We start from the raw sequence: 26,436 nt of genomic DNA on the forward strand, positions 1-26,436 counted from the left end.
GGACGTCGGATGAAGAAGCTATGAATTTATAACGGAGTTTTCCAGTCCCGGCCTACTAAAAATAATATAATAAAAATAAAGTCAAAATTAGCCAACGAAGTCTAAACGGAAGTTGTAGAGCGTAGTCTCACCTACGCGTGGATATAAAGAACGTCGAAAACAGAGCTCGTATGCGAAAGTTACGCAATTTAGAAGTTCGACGAGTCAAATTACGCCCAGCGTACTCAGTCGGATGCATCTTGTCTGACCAATACTCGAGTGCCACCAGTCGACGCACGCAATGACGTCAAAGTACGCCCTGCGTAACTCGAGTACGCCCCGCGTAATTTGAGATTACGCCCCGCGTAATCCCAGACCCTCAGCCTATAAATAGAACTCGAAATCAGCCATTTTCTCTTGTTCAAACTCTTTCTTCTCTCTAGTTTTTGCCTCGTTTTGCGTGCCGTTTATACCCCGAAGCCCCGGTAATATTTCCGAGCCCCAAAGCAAGATCCGAAGCCCCGAGGATCCCGAAGAGCGTTATTCCCGAGCCGAAGCCGGTTTTTGTGAAGATCTTCCAGATCTACGGAGAAACACTACTTCTGCAAGCCGTAGTGCTGCCCGATCATCTTCTGTCACACCCCCGAACCAGGCGGCGGAAACGTCCGGGGGCTGTTGTGACTCAATTGAATACCATAACATTGAATATATATGAAACATAACAACATTCGTCACCATGCATTAATATAGTACAACCAGTAGCGTTTACATGAAATACATTGTTTAAACATTACATTCCCAAAAATAAATTGTTCGACTCGTACATAAACAAACTGCAAGCCATCACTGAATATGATTTCCTTTGATTCACTGGTTCCCTGAGAATACAAGTATTTTGAAAAACATCAACATATGAAATGTTGGTGAGTTCATAAGTAGTGTTTTGAAATCCAACGTTTCGTATTGTTTGAAAAATCACCAGAAAATCCGATATTTTCTGAAAATAGTATAGTCAAAAAGATGTGAAGATCCATAGGTATGCTTGTTTGTTTCTATACTTGTAAAAATTGTTCGTTAAAATTGTATGCATTTCGAATCCGATATGTATTGAGAAACCTAGGAAAACCCGATGTTTTCCTAATCCTTTGAGTTCCATTAAGTTGCGTTGAAACCATTACAAAAATAGTAGTCTCATTCCCAGGCGATGTTGGATTATTTTTTAGCATGATTAATTACTACAAACCCGCATTACACAAACGCCCAGTTTATAGCAATACTAACGATCCCGAAGGCGTCGTCCGTACTAATCACGTTATCCAGCCGCCCTGACTACGTGTCGTCCCACATCTGAAGAGAAAGAGGACACGAAGGCCTCGATGACTCTATTAGCCGGTTGGGGATAAAATGTGTACGAGGGGTCCCCGACTCGCCTCGCAAAAATATGTAGACTTTACTAGCAATACCAAAGGACCCTTGGGGACCAGTGGTATACAAGCCATTGAAAGTCCCTCTACGTTGTGCCAAGTCGGTGAAACCCAACACTTCGTAGAAAAAAAATGTCTTCGGGCCTTAAGATCAGGTCATTGGGCTAGCTAGGCCCAACAAACAAGATTTTACACTTTTGGGGCCCAAAGATGGTGCGTAGACGTCTGTGCACACTCGTATGTAAGTTGAATTCCCAAACGTTATTTGTATGTATCGTAGTGTCGCCATGTTAGTAGTTTTGGATTTTCATTGGTTCGAGACCGAACCAATTCGTTTTACAACGATTTTGGTATTGTAGTGTATTGTATTTCGTCGATAGTCGCGGTACCGTTATTTGGTCAAATTGCATGCATTGATTTAGTCTTGAAAATTTTCTGTTTTCAGCCCCTCCTTGTTTGTAAAATTTACTTTTACTTTCCGGTTTGGTCCTTAAATCAATTTTCTTGACATTTTAACACCAAAAATTTATTGAAATAAATATTTTTCAGCATATTTTTCATAGAAAACAGCCTAAGTCCCTGGAATTTCAGTTTTCTCGGTTATAACCCTTCTTTTCGCAATTTTGACAATTTTGGCCCAAATTGTAAAATTTTTGCAACTTTGGTCCTTTTTAAATTTAAAAAGCATTTTAAACCTTTGAAAAGGACTTGGATCACTTATGGTCCACTGTTTTACAGAAAATCACAGTTTTGGCCCTCCAAAACAGAAAAATTCGCATAATGGGCCTCATTGGGCCGAAAATGTCATTTTTAGCCCATTAAGCTTGAAATTTATGTTTTTAAACCTCTAAATGAGTAAATTTCCAGAAATTGTTTTATTGAAACTGTTTTGGCACACCTCATCCATCAGAATTCGTGATATGTCAATTTGGACCCTTAATTTTGTATTTTTCACATTTTAGGCCCAAAATTTGTGTTTTTAGCCCAAGGAAAATTGTTACTAAATCACTTAGCCATTTTTCTTGAAACACTTTGTATGTAGAAATATATTTGATGCTAAAACCATTTAACATAAGATATATCTCGGTTTTGAGGGGTTTTATGGCTAGATCCAACATTATAGCACACAAAAGCATACATGTAAGCATGGAAATCATACAAGGCATACAAAACACATATAGATCTACACTTTCACTTGTATTCCCCACCCCACAAAACTCATAAAACAGAAAATAGGGGGTATGAAGCTCACCTTGGGTGTGGGGGCTCGGTTTTGCAAAGAAAATGGAAGGAAAATGAAGTGATTTTTGGCCTTAGCACCCTTTGGTGAAGATTTCGACCTCTAGGATGCAAGATCACAAAAATGAATGCATTTAGAAGAGATTTTAATGAAGTAGAGGGAGTTAGATCATAAGTTAAACATTAACTTACCTTAGATGGTGAATTTCTTTAGGATGATTCTTATGCTTCAAGCCAAATTTTCGAGACTTTTGAATGGAGTGGGAGGATGATTTCTTGAGTAATTTGGAGAGAGTTTGTGAAGTGTGTGTGTGTGGGTTACTCTCGGCCGAATCAAGAAGGAAGAGGGAGGGAGAGAAGAAAAGACCTTGAGGTGATGTTTGCATGGAAGAATGAGAATGCATGGATGTTTGAAGGGTAGTGCTTAGATATCCTCCATACAAAGATGATGTGTCATGCAAGAAGTCAACTCCTCCCTTTTATTTGGGCTTGGGCCGAGAATGGTGGGGGAAAAGAGGATGTTTGGGCCATAAATGCTTAAGCCCAATTTTCATGGTTAAATTGAGTGATTTTTGGTCCAAATAAATATAAAGGTGATTTTTATGACTTGTTAGGGTCAAATTAGGTTAATTATGGTTCATAGTCATTAATTTATTTCATTCTAGGTCCAACATGGCCCAAAATGTTGAAATAAATTAGTGTGGGTCCAATTAGAGCCCAATTAGGGTTCTAAGCCCATGATAGTCTAATTGGAAGCTTATTGGTCCATTTGGATCCAATAAGGAAGTTCTAGTCCAAGGTGTACCTAAATAAGAACTTCTAGGGTTTCTAATTGTTTGATGACTATTTGTAGTACTTGTATAATGTATTTGATTGAAGTTTTTGAAGTCATAATCATAGGTGTCAATCATGTCCTTAAGTTTTTGATTCACATTGACTTGAGTGTATGGATTACAGGACACAAAATTTCCAGTTGTGACATATTCTGATCAAGTGAGTGTGTAACGACCCGTATCCGGTATGATGACTCTATGATATTTATTTTTGAAGTTTGCAAGAGGGACTCGGCGAGTTCATAGCCTGACTCGCCGAGTAGGGACGGGATTTCGAGCACGTGTTAGCTGGCGACTCGGCGAGTCCATATTCTGGACTCGACGAGTCTGTCTGTCTGTGAGAAACCCTAAATCCCCGGGTTGCCCACTATTTAAGCCACCTTATAGCCCCCAATCTCGCCTCCTTCACCCCCCAGAGAGCTGTAAGAAAACCCTAATTCATTCTTGAGTGATTTAAGTGATCTTGTGTGCTTTTGTGAAGGCTTGAAGAAGGAGAAGAAGAAAGGAGCAAGGAGAAGAGTTGTAGAGCAAAGATTCAAGGGCAAACCAGAGTTCTTTGAGGTATTCTTCGGATTTCCTTCCCTTTTATGCTTTAAAACCCCATTAGAACTCTTCTAGATCTAGTTGATGCTTTTCTCAAGCCTTATGTTGATATGGAAGCCCTATTATGTCGAGATATCCTTAGATCTGTTCATTTAGGAGTTGTAGAGCCCGGATCTATTGCCTTTTTGGGGCTATTTTGCATAATAACCCTAGATCTACCCTTTTAAGTGCCCTTTTAGCCTTTATCCCCTTTTTCATGTGTTTGTACACGTAAAGTTGGAAACTTTACGTGGTAAATCAGCTTATTAGACTCAGATCTATCATTTGTATGTAATGGATTCAAGCAGAATCGAGTGTAGAATAGTTGCATGGTTGTGACTCGGCGAGTCGGAAGAACGACTCGGCGAGTCAAGTCGCGAGTCCCCGATTTCTTTCTTTTTGAGCGATGCCAAGTGGGACCAGTGAGTAGTGGAGTGGACTTAGCGATTTCGAGGTCAGACTCAGTAATGGAGGGACTCGGCGAGTTGTTCATACAACTCGGCGAGTCCAAGGCAATCTTCTTAAGTTCAAGAACAACTCGTCGAGTTGTTCATATGACTCGGCGAGTCGGATGAAGATTGACTGAGTTCTTGGATCGAGAGGGTACTCGTCGAGTCGATGTCATACTCGACGAGTAGCCACGAGTAGGGTTGAGAAGTGAGATTAGAGACTCGGTGAGTTGGCGGCCCAACTCGGCGAGTCAGGTCAAATGTGGGTTGACTTTGACCGAGAGTTGACTTTGACCGAGAGTTGACTTTGACCAAGGGTAAAAGAGTCATTTTACCCAGTGCAGTGTTTAGTATTTGATTGAGTATGTTTATGGACTTGTAGCCGGGGAGATACCGGAGCAGCAGCAGTTAGTTTTCAGAGCCATTCACACAGCAGCCAGTTCACGAGGTGAGTTTCCTTTCAGTAGGAACGGGTCTACGGCCACAATGCCGGCCCGTTTAATTAGCAGTAGTCCCGAACTTTGGTCTGATGCAGTAGCTAGAGTGCTTGATGTCTTTGTGATTCAAGCATATTTGTGTTATGTGTTCCGGACTCTGTTCCGATGCAGTATGCAGTATGTGTGATTATAATAGTTGTTATGTGTTATGCTATGTCATGATCAGTCAGTTCCGAACTTCGGTCCGATGTAGTTAGTTCCAGACTTCGGTCCGATGCAGTCAGTTCCGGACTTCGGTCCGATGCAGTCAGTTCCGGACTTCGGTCCGATGCAGTTAGTTCCGGACTCTGGTCCAATGCAGGGGACAAGGTCCCGGTCAGTTCCGGACTTCGGTCCGATGCAGCTAGTTCCAGACTTCGGTCTGATGCAGCGGGCAAGGCCCAGTATGTGCTTTATATGTATTGTATGGTATGTGGTAGTTTGGGGGAGCTCACTAAGCTTCGTGCTTACAGTTTCAGTTTTGGTTTCAGGTACTTCCGCAAGCAAAGGGAAGAGCTCGGGATGATGGCATCGCACAAACCACAACTTCAGTTTTCATCCTGGGAGTTGATTCTGTTCTGGATTTTGATATGATATAGATATGATATAGTTTTCCTCGCAGTGTTTTACTATGTTTGAGATACATCGTATGGTTTTATGATTTGATACTCAGATTATGGTTTTTGGTTATAGTGAATAAATGAAATTTTTAGGTCGTATTTTTGGGTCGTTTCAGAGTGTATAGTCACTTTCATCTTACACATAAATATGAAGTATTTTATAAAATACGTGCTACGTGTTATATATTAATTATCTATTTGAGATGGATTTGGAATTGATGTTTTTATACGGGTGTTAAATGATTTAAATTGTGTTTGTATTTATATCTAAAAAAATGTTGGGTAGAACATGGGTAGATGGAATTGTTGGTGACGATGCGACTTTGTGCCTATTGAGTAAGCCTTTGTGACGATGCGACTTCGTGCCTATTTGATAAACCTTGGTAACGATGTGACTTCGTGCCTTTTGTGTAAACCCAGGTGACTATGAGACGTAGTGCCTATTGTGTAAACCCTGGTGACTATGAGACGTAATGCCAATTGTATGAACACTGGTGACTATGCGACGTAGTGCCTGTTGTATAAACTGTGGTAGCAAATGGACTGTGTGCCAGTTCCTCAGGTAAACCCTTAGGAATGAATGAAGAAAGTATAATCGATTCTTAGGGTAAAACCTTAATAAATAAAGAATATAATGGGGATGGGTATTTGGGTGATTGTTGATAATTGAATTTAATAAATGTATTATTGTGGGTTGAAAACCCTATATGCTCACCAGGCTCCCAAGCCTGACCCACTCAGTTTTCTTTGTATCACAGGTATCAATACGAAGACATAATTCACTGAGAGAATAAAGGAGATGTAAATCATTAGTGTAAATAAATGTAAGTTCTGTTTATGTTTATGTGTCGGTATCGGAACATGACATCCCGAGATTTTGTTATATAATGAAAATACTTTTCTTTAAGAAATGCTTTGATAAATTCTTATCATATTTTTTTATTTTGGGGACAAATTCCGCAACAATTTTCTTTAAACGATTACTCTGATTTAAAAAAAAAAACAAAGCATAAACAAATCGGTCTTTTCTGGCCATGAAATTTGGGATGTCACAGTTGGTATCAGAGCATTAGTTTAAGCGAACTAGGAATTTTGTAGGAAATTTCTAGACTTAAACTTAGAATGCTAAGTGATGACCGTGAGATGAGTGTCTACCATATTTTAGACACGAGCACTAGTATATTTTAGGAAAGATGCCTAAAATTCTTTTATGTGCTAAATGTTATATGATTGCCATTTGTGATATTATTTGTTCGGATCTATGGTCTGTTGCCGACCGGATCTGGAAATTTTATGTGCTCAGGTTTCTAAATGTTTAATTACGATATTTGAACTGGCATATAACTTTTCGGAGTAATAAGGAGGATTACGCGTCTAAATCTTCTCTGGCTATATTTTCGTCTTGATGCAAGGAATGCATGCTTCTGTGAAAATAACGTCATGGTGAAAACTCATAGAGAATTGAGTAAATGGAGGAAATGAAAAAGGCTCATGATAGTGAATGACACCTGTCGGAAGATATCGTAAGAGTGGTGTTTTGTCGTTAGTATATGTCAAGCAGTGCGTTTAAAAGAGTACGGTACGTCCGAAGTACACCTTTGATTGGCAGGATGATGGAATATTGGCGTTATTCATGAAGTTGTCCCATTGGGTGAACTTTCCACTACCAACCAAGTTGAAGCAGGATTGATGATTGAAGATACGCAATGAAGAAGTCCTAGTAGAGTCTAGGGAGATTGTTTATGATTATGTGGACACATTCGTATGTCTTAAATTGTTTTGTGATTTTAGGACTTGGGGACTGCGATACAATACTTGGGACGAGTATGAGTAGGTGTGAATGGTAATAGAGGCCTATACTACCGGAAGCACAGGACTCGCACTTGGATCAGGGAAAGTCACAAGGTTACCAAGAAGCTTGTAACTGAGTTCGTTTTTATTCAAGTATGTCATTACCCTTGTTTCGATAATGGCTAGTAGGATGATTGTTATTCCTACCCTAGTGGTCATATTAAATTGATCCGACTACGGTGAGTATGTTACGTGGTTCGGAGAACCTAATTCGAAGTAACATCGGACGTAAGTCAGAAGATTGAAGTTAATGCGATCATTGGTATCGTACTCGTTGTTCATAAAGTTTGTAGCTAGAAATGCTACATGCTAAAATGTTATTATATCACATTAGAATATGAAGGAAGGTATATTCCATTCTGGAATTTAACTTTAAAAAGACCAAGTCTAAGCGTCGCATCGTGCGATGAGAGGTCAGTAGAGCACGACCCATCGGTCTGTTACAATAGATAAAGGAAAGTATTTATCCTGAGAAGAAGAAGGAGTCCATAATAACTACTTATTTGGTAACTCGAAGGTTGTGATTGAAAGTACAACATAGTACGATAAGCAGAGGCAAGATTGAGCATCGTCTGCGATCAAGAAATCCATAGAGTTAAATACTCTTTCGAGGAAACATAGAATTTACGGTTATTGCCTAGGATGAAGAGATAGCGTATGGAATCATTATACAAGTTCTATTTTCATTGATGATTCCGGGACGTAATCATCCTAAGGGGGAGATAATTGTAACGCCCGTAGATCAGGGCTAGTCAATTTAGAGACGATAGGCGTCAAAAATGAATTTTTGATGCAAGATTATTTAGAATGAATAATCTTAACTAAGTTATAGTATATGTTACAAGGTTTTCGTGCATATAAAGAACGCCGAAATCCGAGTTATAACGAAGAAGTTATGACTTGTCGAAGTTTCGCGACAGAACCAGCACGACACAGCGCGACGTAAAAAGTGAATTTATGTTAGAGCGATATTTAGCCTTAGTGATCTAAACGAAAGTTTTAGAGTTCGTTAAACCGTGAGCGTGCATAAAAAGAACGTCCAAATCTGACTTCGTATGAGGAAGTTATGATTTTTCTAAGTTACAGCTTAGCAGTATGCAGCCCGAATACTCGATTTGAGATCGAGCGGTTTTTAGCCAAAACAATCTAAACGAGAATCGAAGATCTCGTCAATTGTAGCGAAACGATAAAAAGATAGGCGAAAACGGACGTCGGATGAAGAAGCTATGAATTTATAACGGAGTTTTCCAGTCCCGGCCTACTAAAAATAATATAATAAAAATAAAGTCAAAATTAGCCAACGGAGTCTAAACGGAAGTTGTATAGCGTAGTCTCACCTACGCGTGGATATAAAGAACGTCGAAAACGGAGCTCGTATGCGAAAGTTACGCAATTTAGAAGTTCGACGAGTCAAATTACGCCCAGCGTACTCAGTCGGATGCAACTTGTCTGACCAATACTCGAGTGCCACCAGTCGACGCACGCAATGACGTCAAAGTATGCCCTGCGTAACTCGAGTACGCCCCGTGTAATTTGAGATTACGCCCCGCGTAATCCCATACCCTCAGCCTATAAATAGAACTCGAAATCAGCCATTTTCTCTTGTTCAAACTCTTTCTTCTCTCTAGTTTTTGCCTCGTTTTGTGTGCCGTTTATACCCCGAAGCCCCGGTAATATTTCCGAGCCCCGAAGCAAGATCCGAAGCCCCGAGGATCCCGAAGAGCGTTATTCCTGAGCCGAAGCGCTGCTCGCGAGGAGCCGGTTTTTGTGAAGATCTTCCAGATCTATGGAGAAACACTACTTCTGCAAGCCGTAGTGCTGCCCGATCATCTTCTGATCAAGTGAGTGTATAGTCACTTTCATCTTACACATAAATGTGAAGTATTTTATAAAATACGTGCTATGTGTTATATATTAATTATCTATTTGAGATGGATTTGGAATTGATGTTTTTATACGGGTGTTAGATGATTTAAATTGTGTTTGTATTTATATCTACAAAAATGTTGGGTAGAACATGGGTAGATGGAATTGTTGGTGACGATGCGACTTCGTGCCTATTGAGTAAGCCTTGGTGACGATGCGACTTCGTGCCTATTTGATAAACCTTGGTGACGATGTGACTTCGTGCCTTTTGTGTAAACCCAGGTGACTATGAGACGTAGTGTCTATTGTGTAAACCCTGGTGACTATGAGACGTAGTGCCAATTGTATGAACCCTGGTGACTATGCGACGTAGTGCCTGTTGTATAAACCGTGGTAGCAAATGGACTGTGTGCCAATTCCTCAGGTAAACCCTTAGGAATGAATGAAGAAAGTATAATCGATTCTTAGGGTAAAACCTTAATAAATAAAGAATATAATGGGGATGGGTATTTGGGTGATTGTTGATAATTGAATTTAATAAATGTATTATTGTGGGTTGAAAACCCTATATGCTCACCAGGCTCCCAAGTCTGACCCACTCAGTTTTCTTTGTATCACAGGTATCAATACGAAGACATAATTCACTGAGAGAATAAAGGAGATGTAAATCATTAGTGTAAATAAATGTAAGTTCTGTTTATGTTTATGTGTCTGTATCGGAACATGACATCCCGAGATTTTGTTATATAATGAAAATACTTTTCTTTAAGAAATGCTTTGATAAATTCTTATCATATTTTTTTATTTTGGGGACAAATTCCGCAACAATTTTCTTTAAACGATTACTCTGATTTAAAAAAAAAACAAAGCATAAATAAATCGGTCTTTTCTGGCCATGAAATTGGGGATGTCACACTGCTATTAGAAGAAAAAAAATGAAAAGTATAATGATATAATAAAGGCATTGTAGTATAGAAAGATTAAACATGGACTATTTATGTTTCTTTAAAATGGACTATTTTTGTTAATTTTTTTTAAACACATACCATTTATTTGTTTTTCTATACAAGGACCATTTTTGTTAATTTTTTTCAACAAAGATCATTTATGTTAATAGATTTTTTTTGTTTTTGGGTCACCTGTATGGTGTTTTGCATGAAAGGGTAACATACTTTGATATTATTGTTTGGTTTTCTTTCACTTGTTTTTTTTTTCGTGAGAGCAATGCACTTCTTTTTGGGGTTTCGTAATGACATACTATCTAATTTTACACAAGTGGAAACCGCAATTTAGCTAATTACCCTTTTATTAAAAATAAATTATGTTTATAGCAATCTACTTTCGTTTAATAGCAGCCTACTTTCTTATTTCGTTGACATTATTTTGAAGCTTCTAGAATCAAAACTGAAATTTACATAATTACCATTTTATTAAAATTATATGTATAATATAACATCCTACTTCCTAATTATGTCATATTAGATGTACGTTTTCTATAAATCGAAAGTAGGTTGCTATAAATTTACTAATTTTCAAAGTCACAGTGACATACTATATAATTTTATATAATTACCCTTTTATTAACAATAAATTGGATTATAGCAACCTCTTTTCATTTAGTAGCAACCTACTTTCCTTTAATTTAACATTACAACATCATTCCATTTAATTTATTTTGATTATCTTACTATCAAAGTTTTAATACACGTTACAAGTATAACTAGGGAAATATTTAAAACTAAAAGAGTAATCTTTGTTGAAATAATTAACTTTTGAATTACAAGTTTTGAATAATAAGTTAAAATAACTTTTTATTAGTTTGATTTAAGTTAAGAAGATGGCACAACACTATATGATCTTTTTTTATTCATTGTGCTTTATGTTTTACTGTAAATCGAGAATATATTTGTAGCCTTAATAATAAATCTTTTTTTAAAAGAAAAAACATTATTATTATTAATAAACTAAAATAAAGCAAAGAATTAGAATTAAAGTACTGATTCAAGATGAATGAATTACCAAATATATCTTTAACATATCAAATTTTACATAAATGGTCCCTGTAGTTTCAAACTTAACCTAATCGGATCTTTTTTCCTAATAAGACATAAATCACGGCCTACTTCTCATTTATAACAACCCAATTTAGTTTAATAGCAACCTACTTTCTTTTAATATAAAGTTATATTATCGTTCTATTTATGTCGTATAATCGTAGCCTACTTTTCATTTAATAACACCCTAGGTCTTACAGACAAGTGCCATGAGCCACCTCCTAGTATTCCATGCAAGCATCACAAAGACAATTAACATAAAACCTACAACTATTTATCTACTTAACTGCCAGAGTCCAAAATCTGGTCTTGCATATAGATTTTCCAGGAGTCACCTCCTGGTCTTCCATACAAATGTTAAGGGCCATCCCCCTGATCTTCCTATATTACATAAACCAAATGAGCCGACATTGGTGCCTTCGACTCATAGTACGGTGAGGAGACTCACCTCACTCCAAGATAACCGAATATTGGAGCTGCTGTTACCGAAATCCTTGCATTGACAACATCAAATAATATTTCATCAATAATTGGTTCCCAACCTAACCAAAATTCTAGTCCAATAACCAAACCTTCAGGGTAATAGTCAATTTTACTATTTTTCCTTACTTATCAAAAAATCCAAAGACCAATCCACAATCATCATAAGCCCAACCCTTGAAATGACACCACAAGGCCCAATAAGGCCTAACTATCCAAATTGAGCCCAACCCAACATGGACCTATCCCGAAAGGCCCATATCCTAAAAGGCCCAAAATATCCAATGGTAAACCCTGGCCAAACTTCTGGTCAATGTTCAAAGGTAAAAAAACGAAAGGTTTTAAGCATTCTAACACTCCTAAGGTGTACATGCAACCCTAGAAACATTGGATCTATGTTTTACTAAGATACATGCAAATTTGATTTCCAAGATTCTTAACCTATCTAGCATAGCATGGGGAACTTGAATCATAAAGCTAGTAAAAAAACATACATTTCTTGTTGCGTGGATCCCTTGAGAACCTTGTGAGCCTGGCACCTCAAGTGTGATGCTTCAAATGTCTCACACAACACCACAACACTTGGAATAACCTTGAGAGAAGTTCACTAACACTAAAAATTCGGCTAGCCCTCTTGTGCTTGCTTGTAGTAGTGCCAATTTTGCTAGTCATGGGGTCTTTATATAGTTGTGTCACAAGTAGGGTTGCACCATGTAAACCCTAATTGTCATGGCTTTCCATATTCCATGATCCATGAGTTTATAACCTCCATGGACTATCCATGAAGCACCTTATGGGTTTAGCCCAATTCATATAAACCATGATCATTAGCCCAATATACAAGAATAAATGATTTACACAATCAACCCCATATATTTAATTAGTCTCTTTTTGATCACTTAATTAATTCCAAATTAATTCTTTGATCAATACTAATTAAATAATATTATTAATATATTAGAAGTTATAATATATTAATAAACCTTAAGTGTCATTTCTCTCATTTAGTTTATCTAAGTGTTGCAATGTCATGCAACCCAAATGGACCATGCCAACCGAATCAAGTACATTCCAGAAATAGTTATGAACTTAGACACCTAATCCAACAGTCTCCCACTTGGATAAGTTTAATAACTATAACTGCAAGAATGACTTCAGGAACCGATCAACAATCGTAGCTCTTTCAAGGTCTCACGGAACTGAGATGATGATGATACGCTATTTAAGATAAGTGATCATATAATCCTATGTTTTGGATATCAGCCGGACAAATACATGGAACATAGTCTTACTTATTATGACAATATGACACTAGCAATATTAAAAGTAATTGTTTATATATAATCATGTTCTTTAAAACTTAAGTGTTTTCTAGATTATAGTTTTATTGCAACTAACAAACTCATTATCTTGACGAAATTTTAGAACATGACAAAACTAATGGTTACAATTAGAGTAAATTACACGAATGGTCCCTATGGTTTGGGGTAATTTGCATGCTTGGTCCCTAACTTATTTTTTTTAACTCGGAAGGTCCCTATGGTTTGTTTTTGTTACGCGTTTGATCCTTACTGTTTATTTTTGTTACGCGTTTGGTCCCTGTCTTATCTAAAAAGACTATTATTTAAAGAGGAAAAAATGATGGGGTAGGTGAGGTAAGGTGAGGGGGTGAGATTAGGGATGTGCTTATTTAAATAAATTAAAAAAATCAAGGGCATAATAGTCTTTTTAGGTAAGATAGGGACCAAGCGCGTAACAAAAGCAAACAGTAGGGACCTTCCGAGTTAAAAAAATAAGTTAGGGACCAAACACGCAAATTACCCTAAACCATAGGGACCATTCGTGTAATTTACTCTTACAATTATCTTAAACATTTTAAACTTTTAAATTAAGATCTTTTAAGTATTTGTTTTTTTAACATCTTATTAAATTAAATTAAGTTGTTAAAAAATGACTTGATATCTCAGGTATTATTGACTAAAAAATCTCAATGTTCAAAGATTGAGTAACTTGGTTTATTTTTCGTTCGTTTATATAAAAAAGACTAATAAAACACGACATATTTATTTCATTAAATTTATTTTCAGATGAAAATAAAAAAAAAATTATATATTTCGGATAATACCCGAATTAACCAAACCCTATCCGAAATCCCAATTATCTGAATTTAATTTGGATACGGTAATGAATATTTTTTTAATATTAAAAACCCTAATATTCCAAAAACCAAAAAATCAGCTGATCAACCATGGTAGTGGAAACTGACCCTAAAAAGCATTTAAACCCGTCGGGTTGAAAATTGTAATTCTTGGGGAAGAACTGCAGGTTTCTTGGGACTGTTACATATGACACAATTGCCATAGATTTAAGCTGTTAACACCTTATGCCTCTCTACAAGCTTTATTTGTTCATAAACGTTGACCAGTGATGGTATTTGAGGTAAGGAATTCCACATAAGAGGTCAGAGGTACTCCCAAATTTGAAAGTATTGTATAATCCCATTATACTGATTCATAATAAATCAAGCTTTTTTTAAGCAGGCTAAATGGGAACGATAATATGTTGAAATTGATTCTTATCGAATCTTTCACTGTACATGCAGGACAGTTGAATGATCTAATGGAGTCAAAAGCTGGCAAAACGTCTGGTAGTAAATCTTTATTTTATGAAGCTCCCCTAGGTCGTTTGCCCAAGTGGTGGCCTCAGGAAGTTCAAATCTGCTGCTTTCTCCAACTTAACTTATCATCATTCCAAAAAAACGAAACTAACACCATGGAAACCCTTTGAATTAGGGTTCATCTCTCTTGTTGTTCATGGCTAACTTAAGATGCGCTACAAATGAAACCCATTTAGTGAAAACAGTTTGCGCAGTTGTACTAAAAGGTTGTTCTTGGGACCTTCTATTAAAACCCAGAATCGGTTCAGTCATTTCCTCAATCTCTGTCAATCAGATACTTCAGAATCTCTCCCAACACGGATCTTCTTCTTTCATCTCTTGGAACTTCTTCAAATGGATTGAACTGAATCCTGATTACAAGCATTCGTTACAATCTTCATGGACCATGATTCACATTTTGACAAAACACAGACACTTCAAAAGCGCACACCAACTGCTCGACAAAATTGCTCTGAGAGATTTTTTATCATCAACCTCGGTTTTAAATGCCCTCTCCACTACTTGCGATGACCAAGATGTGAATTCTCATGTCTTGAGCTGGTTAATCATCTTCTATGCAAATTCAAAGATGACCCAAGATGCAATTCAAGTGTTTGAACACATGAGGGTCCATGGTTTAAAGCCACATTTACCTGCTTGCACTGTTTTGCTGAATTCATTGGTTAAAGAGAGGCTGACAGATACAGTTTGGAAGTCTTACAAGAAAATGATCAAGATTGGGATACTTCCAAATTTGCATATCTACAATGTCTTGATTCATGCTTGTTGCAAGTCTTCTGATATTGAAAAAGCAGAAGAATTGTTAAGTGAGATGGAGATTAAATCTGTTTCTCCTGATCTTTTTACTTATAACACATTGATATCATTATATTGCAAGAAAGGTATGCAATATGAGGCTTTGTGTATTCAAGATAGAATGGACAGATCAAATATTCATCCCGACATTATAACCTATAATTCCTTGATCTATGGGTACTGTAAACAAGGTCGAATGAGGGAGGCATTAAGAATGTTCAAAGAAATGAAAGACACAAATCCAAATCATGTAACCTACACTACTTTAATCGATGGGTATTGTAGAGTCAACAGTTTTGACCAAGCTTTGACCTTGCGTGAGGAAATGGAAGCTAAAGGGTTGTCTCCTGGGACTGTTACATATAACACAATTCTGCGTAAGTTATGTGAAGATGGAAGAATAAAGGATGCAAACAAATTGTTGAATGAAATGAGTGAGAAAAAGGTTGTTCCTGATAACATCACTTGCAACACACTGATTAATGCTTATTGCAAGATTGGAGATATGAAGTCTGCTTTAAAAGTTAGAGGTACAATGTTGAATGCAGGATTGAAACCTGATTCGTTTACTTACAAGGCATTGGTTCATGGATTTTGCAAGATTAAAGAAATTGAAAATGCTAAAGAGTTTGTTTTTTGTATGCTTAATGATGGATTATCTCCAAATAATTGCACCTATTCATGGCTTGTGGATCTTTACTGCAATTTAAGCAATGAAGAGATGGTTTTGAAGTTACCTGATGAGTTTCATCAGAAGGGTATAATTGTTGATATTTCGGTTTATAGGGCACTAATAAGGAGATTATGTAAAAGAGAGAGGGTTGATTATGCTCAAAGATTATGTGATATTATGCAGGATAAAGGGATATTAGGAGATAGTGTTGTGTTTACTAGTTTGGCTTATGCATACCTGAAAGCAGGTGATATAGATAATGGTTTGAAGATTTTTGATGAGATGTACAAGAAGAGGTTGATGATCACTCACAAAATCCACAAAAGTTTTGCTGCTAGTTATGCTGATGATAAGGGTATTTTGGGAAGTTTTTGGAATCTTGCTGTTGAAAGAGGCTTAATTTCAAGAAGTACCTTGAAACAGATCCATAAGGATCAAGATTATGCGTAGGAAGCAAACCTTGTAATCATGGAGTTAATTATTAGCGGCCCCTGTTCTTTAATTAAATATTACTTCTACTCTTTTGATCGTTGAATATTGTTTATTGTTTTCAGTTTATGCCTTATTTGAATCCGTTCAACTTACAAGGATACGAGTAATTACATTACAGATAGCATAATTATAAATAGTATAAGCTTCAAGACTATAAATAATAGGTAAATAATGATTATCATTTTTCGTAATTTTATTAGGTGAAAGTTGACATTTACACAAGTCCTATGCGAACTCACTCTATGAAGAACCAGTTCGCAGAGACAAAAAATTAAGATCCGTTCCGTAGAGCATATGCCTAGTCTGCACTCTGCACTGCGGACTCGGGTAAAGTAGTGCAGATTAATGTAAATTTTACAAAAATATCCCTAAAATTTGAATTAAAGCTTAGTCCACAGAGGGCATCCCTAATCCCCTCTGCCGACTCGATAGTCATTATTGGAAATATTTTTCTTTGGTTATTTTGGAAATTTCTCTATAATTATTGATATATCTAAAGGGACCCTTGTGTGAATACTTGTGGTCCAAATACCACCAGATAAAAAGCATTTTAATTTGTTTGAAGGTAAGAATTTCGATAAATGCAATTTGACACCCTCGATAAATGCAATTTCGATATATGACTTTTAATTTCTTATAGATTAATATATGTACGCAACATGGTCCAAAATATACATGACTTGTTAACTTTCCAAATGGAACTTACAGTGTCAAACATTAGTTGTGAATCGATCTATCTAATATTTAATTTATTACTTTTACCACATCAAAATTCATTCCATAATTTAGACTGATATATAAAGGTAAATGGATATATAGTTTTCTTTCATATAATATGAAAACAGAAAGTTGGTGAGCTTATACAACATCCATTGTAACCTTATGTCACTTTACCATAAATTAGACTTTATGCTAAAATTTTACAATCACCTTCGTGTAGAGGTATACAACAAAACCAATTATTAAAACAAATTATACATGTTCAACAACACCTTGACACAAATGTATACAACAAAACCAATTATTTTTATTTGGATAAAATCTGATCCAAAATCGGTTTTGTTGTACAATGACTTTATCAAAATTTGTACTACTTGATCTATACACTCACGATACCCAAACATATATTTCATCATTGGAGGTTCATTTAAGATTATTTTAAAATAAATTATACCATTTGAATGTATTGACACCAAAGTCATCGGATACTTTGTATTGCTTTATATGTAAAAGATTTCAACAGTTTCAACATTTCTAAGCACAATATATAAAATAAGATAATGTTAAATATTGTATTTTAAGCACTTTGGAAAAACTAAACCAAAATAACACAAATGAATATTTTAAGGGATTGGAGATGACAAGAGAAGTTCCACCTCCTATTCCCGAGGATAAAATGGTCATTTAACAATCCTAAAAGCACACGTGTCAACACCTGATACTTTTTGGGCCGGTACTTTCTCCGCTTTTCCCTCTTTTTATTATCACCCACAAGTTCTCAAACCTCCTCCCGTATATAAATCTACCACCTCACCTGCCTAATTTCTCGATCGATTAGTTCCAGATTTAGGGTTCTGATTCGATCCAATCATATTTTCTTATCGATTTACAATATAAATCAATCGGTATGTTCTTCGCCTGTTGATTCTGCTGTTTATCTATCGTTTATTTTGTTTGCCTTTATAACGTTTTTGGGATCACTTGTTTCAGGCTTTTGCTCCATTGAGGCTTACGTATTGCGGATCTCTCATTCTTTTATTCGTTTTTAATCCGTAAGTCATTCACCTTTCTTATTACTTGGCGTGGATTGTTTTTAGGTTTTGCATTATTTGAATTGGTTGTTTGCCGTAGACATTAGACAATAGCCTGTTATAAATGATGTAACGTTGATCATCGTGGTTTGTTGTTATTGTTGATTGCAATTATATGTAATCATTTGCGTTTGTTTCAAACTTTCGTTTTCTTGGTGTGGTTTACTGGTTTTCATATTAGCGTATCAAAGGGGAAAAAGGTTTTTAATTTGAGGCCGTAATCTTTTGCAATTAATGGGGCTTTTGGTTTGACGGAGTTGGAGCTCGATTCCATTCAGATTCTTCTTTTGTTGCAAATGTGTATGGAATTAAAATTCCATCTGAATTTACAACTCAGTAATTTCAACATTCCATCCTAAAACCCATGAAATTCACATCTTGGCATTTTACGAATACTCAAAACCCCTTTCAACCCTGGTTTTCAAATGTGTTAGACATTTGTTGCAGCTGAGTGTACAAGACGTTGTGAAATTGCTATAATGCTCTAACTAATGTTTCACTGTACTCATGCAGGACAATTGGATGATCTAATGGAGTCAAAAGCTGGCAAAAAGTCTGGTAGTAAATCTTTATTTTACGAAGCTCCCCTAGGTTACGGTATTGAAGACGTTCGTCCAAGCGGTGGCCTCAGGAAATTCAAATCTGCTGCTTTCTCCAACGTAAGTTTCTCTTTCCATCATCCACATTCCATTCCATTCCATCGTTACAATTTACAATCAAACCGCTTTAACACATTCCCATTTTCCGTCTTGCAGTGCACCCGCAAGCCGTCCTGAGTTTTTGTTTTTTTTCATCCCTCCTACATAACCCCTAGGCTCTAGATAACAACTTTTCTTTTCCATTCTCTCTACTCTTCTTTCCTTCCTCCCTTTTCCCCAATTCCTCTCTTTACAACAAAAAAGATGACGTCCACAATGTCTGCTATCGGATTCGAAGGCTTTGAGAAGAGGCTCGAGATTTCCTTTTTTACCCCTGGTCCCGACCCTGGAAACCGAGGTCTCCGTTCTTTAACCAAGGACCAAATTGACAAATTTGTAGCACCGGCGGAATGCACGATTGTTTCTTCACTATCGAACGATTCACTCGATTCCTATGTTCTATCGGAATCCAGTCTTTTTGTTTACCCATACAAGATCATCATCAAAACATGTGGCACTACAAAGCTACTCCTTTCTATCCCGATTATACTCAAATTATCCGGTGAACTTTCACTCACTGTGAAATCCGTTCGATACACCCGTGGAAGCTTTATCTTTCCCGGAGCTCAGGTGTACCCTCACAGGAGCTTCACTGAGGAAGTAATGGTACTCGATAGCCACTTTGGAAACCTTGTTTCCAATGCTTATGTCATGGGAGGTGATGACAAGAATCAGAAATGGCACGTCTACTCTGCTTCAGCTGAAGGAATGGAATCGGTTACGGTTTACACTCTTGAGATGTGCATGACAGGTTTAAGCAAGAAGAAAGCATCGGTGTTTTTCAAATCGGAATCGAGCTGTGCGGTGGAGATGACTGAAGGTTCTGGAATCCGTAAGATTCTTCCGGAATCTGAGATTTGTGATTTTGATTTTGACCCGTGTGGGTATTCGATGAATGCGATTGAAGGTGATGCGATCTCGACCATTCATGTGACCCCAGAAGATGGGTTTAGTTATGCTAGTTTTGAAGCTGTTGGTTATGATTTCAAGTCTGTGGATCTGGGTTGTTTGATTGAACGGGTTTTGGGCTGCTTTGAGCCGAGTGAGTTTTCGGTGGCTTTGCATGGAGATGAGTTGAAAGATTTGGATCTTGATCTGGATGATAGTGAGAATGATAATGGTATGTGTGTGAATGTTAAGGGGTACAGTGTTGAAGAAATGAAGTTTGAAGATTTAGGTGAAGGAGGGGGCGAGATGGTGTACTTTGGGTTTGTCAAGGGTGGAAGTGGTTGTGGGTTGTCTCCACGATCAACTCTGCATAGAAGCTGTTGGAGTGAAACTGAGAATGAGAATGAGGATGAGTGAGAATGAGAAAATTAGAGTCTGTGAAGTGGAATGTCTAGTGTGGTTGTGAAGCTGTTTGCGTCTGTCTGGCTGAGAGAGAGTGTGTGTGTGTTTTTGCTTCTAATTTTGTGTGTATTTACTATCTGACTGTACCATGTTGTCTTTCGTTTGTTTTTGGCTGCCTTTTGTTTTGACTAAGACACATCTGTATGATGATATGATATGACTTGTTTCATCTTTAAGTCACTCGGCATTGTTTCTGATGTATTGGCATTTGGCGTTGTTTCATTGTTTTTTTTTTTTTTTTTCACTTTGCAATTGGTATATGATTTTTCGGATTGTGCATTGTGCATATGACAGAGTGCTTTACTTGGTTTGGCAACCTGTTCATCCACTGCTGAATCCATTTGAAACCCACATTTAGTGAGAACAGTGTGTGTAGTTGCACTAAGAGCTTGTTCTTGGGACCTTCTCTTAAAATCCAAAATCTGTTCAATCATTTCCTCATATACTTCAGAATCTCTTGCAAAATGGGTTTGAACTAAACCCTGATTATAAAGCACTCGTTACAAACTTCTTGGACCATGACTCGTGTTCTGAGAAAACATAAACACTTCAAAACTGCTGCTCCGAGAGATTTTTATCTTCACCCACAGTTTTGAATGCACTCTCCACTACCTTTGATGACCAAGATGTGATTTGCTGGTTAGTAATCTTCTACGCAAATTCAAAGATGACCCAACATACAATTCATGAGGGTTCATGGCTTAAAACCACATTTGCCTGCTTGCAATGTTCTATTAAACCCATTGGTTAAGGATAGGCTGACACTACAGACACACTTTGTAAGCTCTACAAGAAATGACCAAGATTGGGATCGTTCCAAATTTGCATATCTACAGTGTCTTTTTTCATGCTTGTTGCAAGTCTTCTGATATGGAAAAAACCATAAGAATTGTTGAATGAGATGGAGTTTAACTCTGTTTCTCCTGATCCCTTCACATATTGTTATATTGTAAGAGTTATGCATTAGGAGGCTTTGTGTATTCAAGATAGAATGGATAGGTCAGGTATCCATCCGGACATTATAACCTATAGTTTCTTCATCTATGGATAATTGGATACTGTAAATGAACAAGGTCGAATGAGGGAGGCATTAAGAATGTTTAAAGAAAAGAAAGGCACAAATCCAAATCACGTGACCTACACGACTGTAATCTATGGGTGTTGTAGAGTCAACAGTGTTGACCAAGATTTGACCTTGCGTGATGAAATGGAAGCTAAACTGTTGTCTATTGAGACTGTTACATATAACACAACTCTGCACAATTTTTGTGTAGATGGAAGAATTAAGGATGCAAACAAATTGTTGAATGAAATGAGTGGAAAAAACGGTTGTACCTGATAACATCACTTGCTAGTTGCTACACACTGATTAATGCTTATTGCAAGATTGGAGATATGATGATTACTCACAAAATCCATAAAAGTTTTGCTGCTGATAAGGGTATTTTGGGAACTTTTTGGAATCTAGCAGTTGAAAGAGGCTTAATTTCAAGAAGTACTTTATAACAGATTCATCTGGATCAAGATTATGTGTAGGAAGCGAAGCTTGTAATGCCATGGAATTAATAGTTAGACTCCATTGTTCTTTATTACTTCTACTATTTTTATTGTTGAATAGAAAACATGTTTTCAATTATTGACTTGTATGAATCCGTTCAATGTTCAATGATATTAGTAATCACATCACAGATACCATATTATAAACAGTATTAGCGTCAAGATTATAAAGAAAAAGTGAAAGTTGACATTCAAAAGCAAATACAGAAGAAAAGTGTACATAGGAAAAATGATTATAATAAGTCGATAAAGGGCGAAACCCTTGTGTGAATACTTGTGGTCCAATAAATTAATACCACGAAATAAAAGGCATATAATTTGGTTTGAACTATGTAGATAAGAACTTCGATAAATGCAACTTGACACCCTTGACTTTAGTATATATGACTTTTAACTTCTTATAGATTAGTATATGTATGCGACATTTAAAAAAACTTTTAATTTTAGATATTAGTTGACAATCTCAATCTAATGTAATAATGAATCAATAAATTTTAGAATATCAAAACTAATTATATCAGTTAGCCATGATATATATGTAATATAGATGTATTCATGGGATTTTTATATAGATGCATATTTTTCTTTCATATAATATGAAAAAAATAGAAAATTGGGTCATCCTATAATACCTCCATTATAACATTATCAATCTAACCGTACATTAGACTTGTATCATGATACTTAAAATTTCAATGAATTCCTTTTGTAGGAATATATTAAAATTATGTCTTTATATTAATACAAATTATACGGGTTCAACGACACCTTCACTTAGAGGTTTACGACAAAACCGGTTTTTTGTGTCTGGATCTGGATCGAATCCAAAACCAGTTTGATTGAAACTAATACGGTTTCATCAAATCCAAATCAGATTTAACCATATGACATTCTAGATGCTGAAAGTCGGATTTGAACTGAATAATTGATACTGGTTACAAACTGATACAGTGAAGAAGTAGAAAGAACATAGGAAACCTGTGAAAACCAATTAAGCAACGAAGTAGACCAATCACATGCTCACATTTTTGTGGGGGAAAATCGGTCAACAACCAAACTACTCTTGGAGAAAAAACAAATTAATTGATCCAGAACTGGTTTTTTTTTAAAGTGTCAATAATTGATAGTCAGGGAGGGAATAAACTTCCTTCTTCACAAGCTTCTCCCTCACAAAAAGAAAAAAAAAACCAAATCGATAGCGTTTTTTCTATTCCATCACATTCCAAAATCTATCTTCCTAGGTGCTCATAACTCCAAAACACTTTTAAAATTTTAATTAAAATGCAAGATATAAAACTAAAGGGGGATAAGTGAAAATGAAGAAAGAAAGAGGAAGCACCATCTAAATTAGACGATGTGGTCGGAGTAGAGCCATTCGTTGAAGTACCTTATGAAACTTACTCATTTTGGCCCCACATGACATTTGGCAACCACAATTAACTGCCACGTATCAAAGATAAGCAAGCAAGTGAGGCCCACCAGCTAAGCTAAACGACAATATGGGTTGCATTGTTACAAGAGAGGGGCTGACCATGATCCGCTTCACGTGGCCCATGGACCCACGTATTGAAAGAGATTCCAAATTTGTCAACATTAACCGGGTCGACCTTGAGTTCCTCTCCCCACAATTGAAAAGCTTTCCCCCTTTCGTATCGACTAAGAATTTATTTTTTTCCTAGTTAGTGTATAAATATTAAATAACAAAGTGTCTCAAAATTAAATATAAAACTATATAAATTATGAATATTTAAGTAAAAAAATTATACAAAGTAAATTTGCATGTTATAGTACAGTTAGTACGTAGCCAAATCAAAGTTCCAATAATTTAATTTACTTATTGTAATTTATATATATTAAAGGACGCCCAAAATAAGTTTTACTCGATTTAAAAATTGAATAATCAAAGGGTCCACAGTTTCCTTTTCGCACATCTCATTGGCATTACTTTGGGCCCACATAGACTCTTACCAATCCTCACAAACTTTATCACCCACTAATTATTTTCCACGTGTCATCTTCTAGATTCTCCTGCGCCTCCCACTTGTTACTTTGCTTCTTTATTGTGACCACAAAACGGAACTCAAAAACTACAACACGAACCACACAATTACAAACCCAAATACAGAATGTTAGATCAGAGCAGTATCTTATGCTTAAAAAGTAGTACCACCTGGGCTCGAGTCTGCGATACCTGCCGCTCCGCCCCCTGCACAATATACTGCCGCCCAGACGCCGCGTACCTCTGCACTGCCTGCGACGCCCGGATCCACGCCCCCAACAAGCTGCAATCTTCCCAGCACGAACGTGTGTGGGTATGTGAAGCGTGTGAGCAAGCTCCGGCGGCTTTTATATGCAAAGCCGACGCCGCCTCCCTCTGCACCACCTGTGACGCCGATATCCATTCCGCCAACCCTCTTGCACGGCGGCACCACCGCGTTCCGGTCATGCCGATTCCAAGTGCTCTCTATGGACCTCAGGCTGCTGATCCAAGGACTGTGATGGGGCTAGGAGTTGAATCTCAAAGTGGATTTTTGTCACACGACGGTGAAGACACCATTGACGATGAGGATGAAGACGAAGCAGCTTCATGGTTGTTGTTTGATGGTCTGCCGCCTCCCAAGAACAGCCAAAATCAAAATGGTAAAGATAATGGGTATTTGTTTAGTGGAGAAGGAGGTGACGATGAGTACTTGGAGTTCATGGAATTCGGTGAAGATCAGCAACAATGCTATAAGGTGACGGAAAAGATGTATGGTGGTGGCAACGCCGATAGTGTGGTGCCGGTTCAGAAAAATCATCACCACCAAGAGTTTCAGAGCCAGAAGTTTCAGTTGGGGATGGAATATGAGACTTCCAATGGTGGTGGTTATGGCTATCCTGCACTTACTCATAGCGTAAGTCTTATATCATTATCTTCTTCATCAAGAAATTAAATCTACGAAAATTATTCCATCCCTATATATAACAAATGCTAATTAAAGCTAAATAATTATCTTTGACCAAGGTTTGATATATTAGTTGAAGTTGATAATCAATATATGTTGGATTATAAAATTAATTGACTGATAATTATATATTTTATATACAAAGTCAAACTTGCACTTTTATAGTCCTTCTAATGATTATGGCTTACATGATATTTAATTATTTCATCGGCCATCACCAAAATAGAATATGTTAAGTGATGTTTACATGACTGAATACAGAATGTTTCCTTTTATAAATAACTGGGTATTTTTCTTGGTTTTATATATTCATAAAAATAACAAAATAAACCTGTTTCTATTTACAAAATTGTATTTTATTTTTTCAAAAAAAAAAAAAAAAGACTAAAACTAGTTTTTAACAAGTTTTAGATTTACTGTACCTTTTATCAATTAGTGATCGTCCAACGTATGAATTCGGAATTTGTGTGTTTTTTGTCTGGATATTAATATTGCGATGGAGGGAGTATAATATTTCTTTAAATATATTGTTTTTGTTAAAGAATATTGTAAAACAATTTACCAAATTATTAATTATGCCATGTTTTTTCTTCCAAATTACTAGTTTAAGTTAATGATTAATGAAGTCGACGAAAACAGAGCAAGATCAACATTTTGTCCAATCTAAAAAAGTCAAAACTACTAGTAATAGATATGATATATGGCCTTTTAATTAAGTGTGGATGGAATTGAAAAGAGTTGTTCTAGGATAAGTTTTTAGTTTCCACAAAGATATAGTCATGTAATTATTTTGAGGTTGACCTAACAAAAATTTTGCTTGGTGTAATATTTGTCCAGGTTTCCATGTCATCATTGGAAGTGGGAGTCGTGCCTGATTCATCAAGAACGGAGGCTTCAATTTCACATTCTAGACCCTCAAAGGGGACGATCGATCTATTCTCAAACTCTCCGGTTCAGGTACTGCCTACCCAACTGACTCCAATGGATCGTGAGGCTCGGGTATTGAGGTATAGGGAGAAGAAGAAAACAAGAAAATTTGAAAAGACTATTCGTTATGCATCAAGAAAAGCATACGCAGAAACAAGACCAAGGATCAAAGGTCGTTTTGCTAAAAGAAACAATGGAGAGGAGGATGTGGACCAAATGTTCCTTACCAACCATATGGTAGAAGGTGGATATGGTATCGTCCCATCATTTTAAATATGGATATGGTTAGATGATCATATTAGCATCATCTTAGTAAGCAGGAGACTCAATCATCTTCAGCATATGGGTTCCCTTTAATTGTAAACATAACTGCAAAGCCTTAATTGTTTTTTGCTTTTTCTTTCTCATATATTTTGTATTGTGGGGATATAAAATAATAACCTTTATCTTTTTTCAAATTTCAAGTATTTCTCTTGTGAGTTGTGACTTTGGTCAGGCCCAGTTGGCCTTATTTACTAAGTCCATCGGTTTAAAATTGGAGGTGTTGAATTGTTGATTAAGATTTTATTGAGAAAATTTACCAATGAAACATGTGCATGTTATATATATCATGACAAAAAACTTCCTTTCGAATATTATTATTATTATAGATTTGTAA

The 26,436-nt window shown here is 36.5% G+C and overlaps 3 protein-coding genes and 1 pseudogene across 4 annotated transcripts; all 4 read left to right on the forward strand.

Moving 5' to 3' along the window:
* Positions 1–14,076: 14,076 nt before the first annotated feature.
* Positions 14,077–16,556, forward strand: LOC111876662 (pentatricopeptide repeat-containing protein At5g38730). Of its 2 annotated transcripts, none has more exons than XM_023873217.3 (2): positions 14,077–14,320; positions 14,456–16,556. In XM_023873217.3, exon 2 carries the CDS (start codon positions 14,667–14,669, stop codon positions 16,446–16,448), a length of 1,782 nt encoding a protein of 593 aa, XP_023728985.1. In that variant the 5' UTR covers positions 14,077–14,320; positions 14,456–14,666; the 3' UTR covers positions 16,449–16,556. The 2 variants fall into 2 exon arrangements, with proteins under 2 accessions (XP_023728985.1, XP_023728984.1); XM_023873216.3 differs by having other exon boundaries at positions 14,077–14,292.
* Positions 16,557–17,971: 1,415 nt separating this feature from the next.
* On the forward strand, positions 17,972–20,546 carry LOC111876661 (S-adenosylmethionine decarboxylase proenzyme). Its single transcript, XM_023873215.3, has 4 exons — positions 17,972–18,115; positions 18,201–18,262; positions 18,815–18,960; positions 19,057–20,546. The coding sequence occupies exon 4, from the start codon at positions 19,204–19,206 to the stop codon at positions 20,302–20,304; it is 1,101 nt and encodes a 366-aa protein (XP_023728983.1). The 5' UTR covers positions 17,972–18,115; positions 18,201–18,262; positions 18,815–18,960; positions 19,057–19,203; the 3' UTR covers positions 20,305–20,546.
* A 151-nt stretch (positions 20,547–20,697) lies between these two features.
* LOC111876630 (pentatricopeptide repeat-containing protein At5g38730-like) lies at positions 20,698–21,855 on the forward strand (annotated as a pseudogene).
* A 2,120-nt stretch (positions 21,856–23,975) lies between these two features.
* On the forward strand, positions 23,976–26,236 carry LOC111876660 (zinc finger protein CONSTANS-LIKE 2). Its single transcript, XM_023873214.2, has 2 exons — positions 23,976–24,800; positions 25,689–26,236. Exons 1-2 carry the CDS (start codon positions 24,033–24,035, stop codon positions 26,049–26,051), a joined length of 1,131 nt encoding a protein of 376 aa, XP_023728982.1. The 5' UTR covers positions 23,976–24,032; the 3' UTR covers positions 26,052–26,236.
* Positions 26,237–26,436: the final 200 nt, after the last annotated feature.

The sequence above is a fragment of the Lactuca sativa genome, chromosome 2, assembly GCF_002870075.4.
Source record: "Lactuca sativa cultivar Salinas chromosome 2, Lsat_Salinas_v11, whole genome shotgun sequence".
In the NCBI taxonomy this organism is placed as follows: Eukaryota; Viridiplantae; Streptophyta; class Magnoliopsida; order Asterales; family Asteraceae; genus Lactuca; species Lactuca sativa.

Coding starts and splice junctions, on each gene's coding strand:
- LOC111876662 (XM_023873217.3), top strand. CDS start 14,667: ATGGCTAACTTAAGATGCGCTACAAATGAAACCCATTTAGTGAAAACA.
- LOC111876661 (XM_023873215.3), top strand. CDS start 19,204: ATGACGTCCACAATGTCTGCTATCGGATTCGAAGGCTTTGAGAAGAGG.
- LOC111876660 (XM_023873214.2), top strand. CDS start 24,033: ATGTTAGATCAGAGCAGTATCTTATGCTTAAAAAGTAGTACCACCTGG. Junction 24,801..25,688: donor ATCCTGCACTTACTCATAGC/GTAAGTCTTATA, acceptor ATATTTGTCCAG/GTTTCCATGTCATCATTGGA.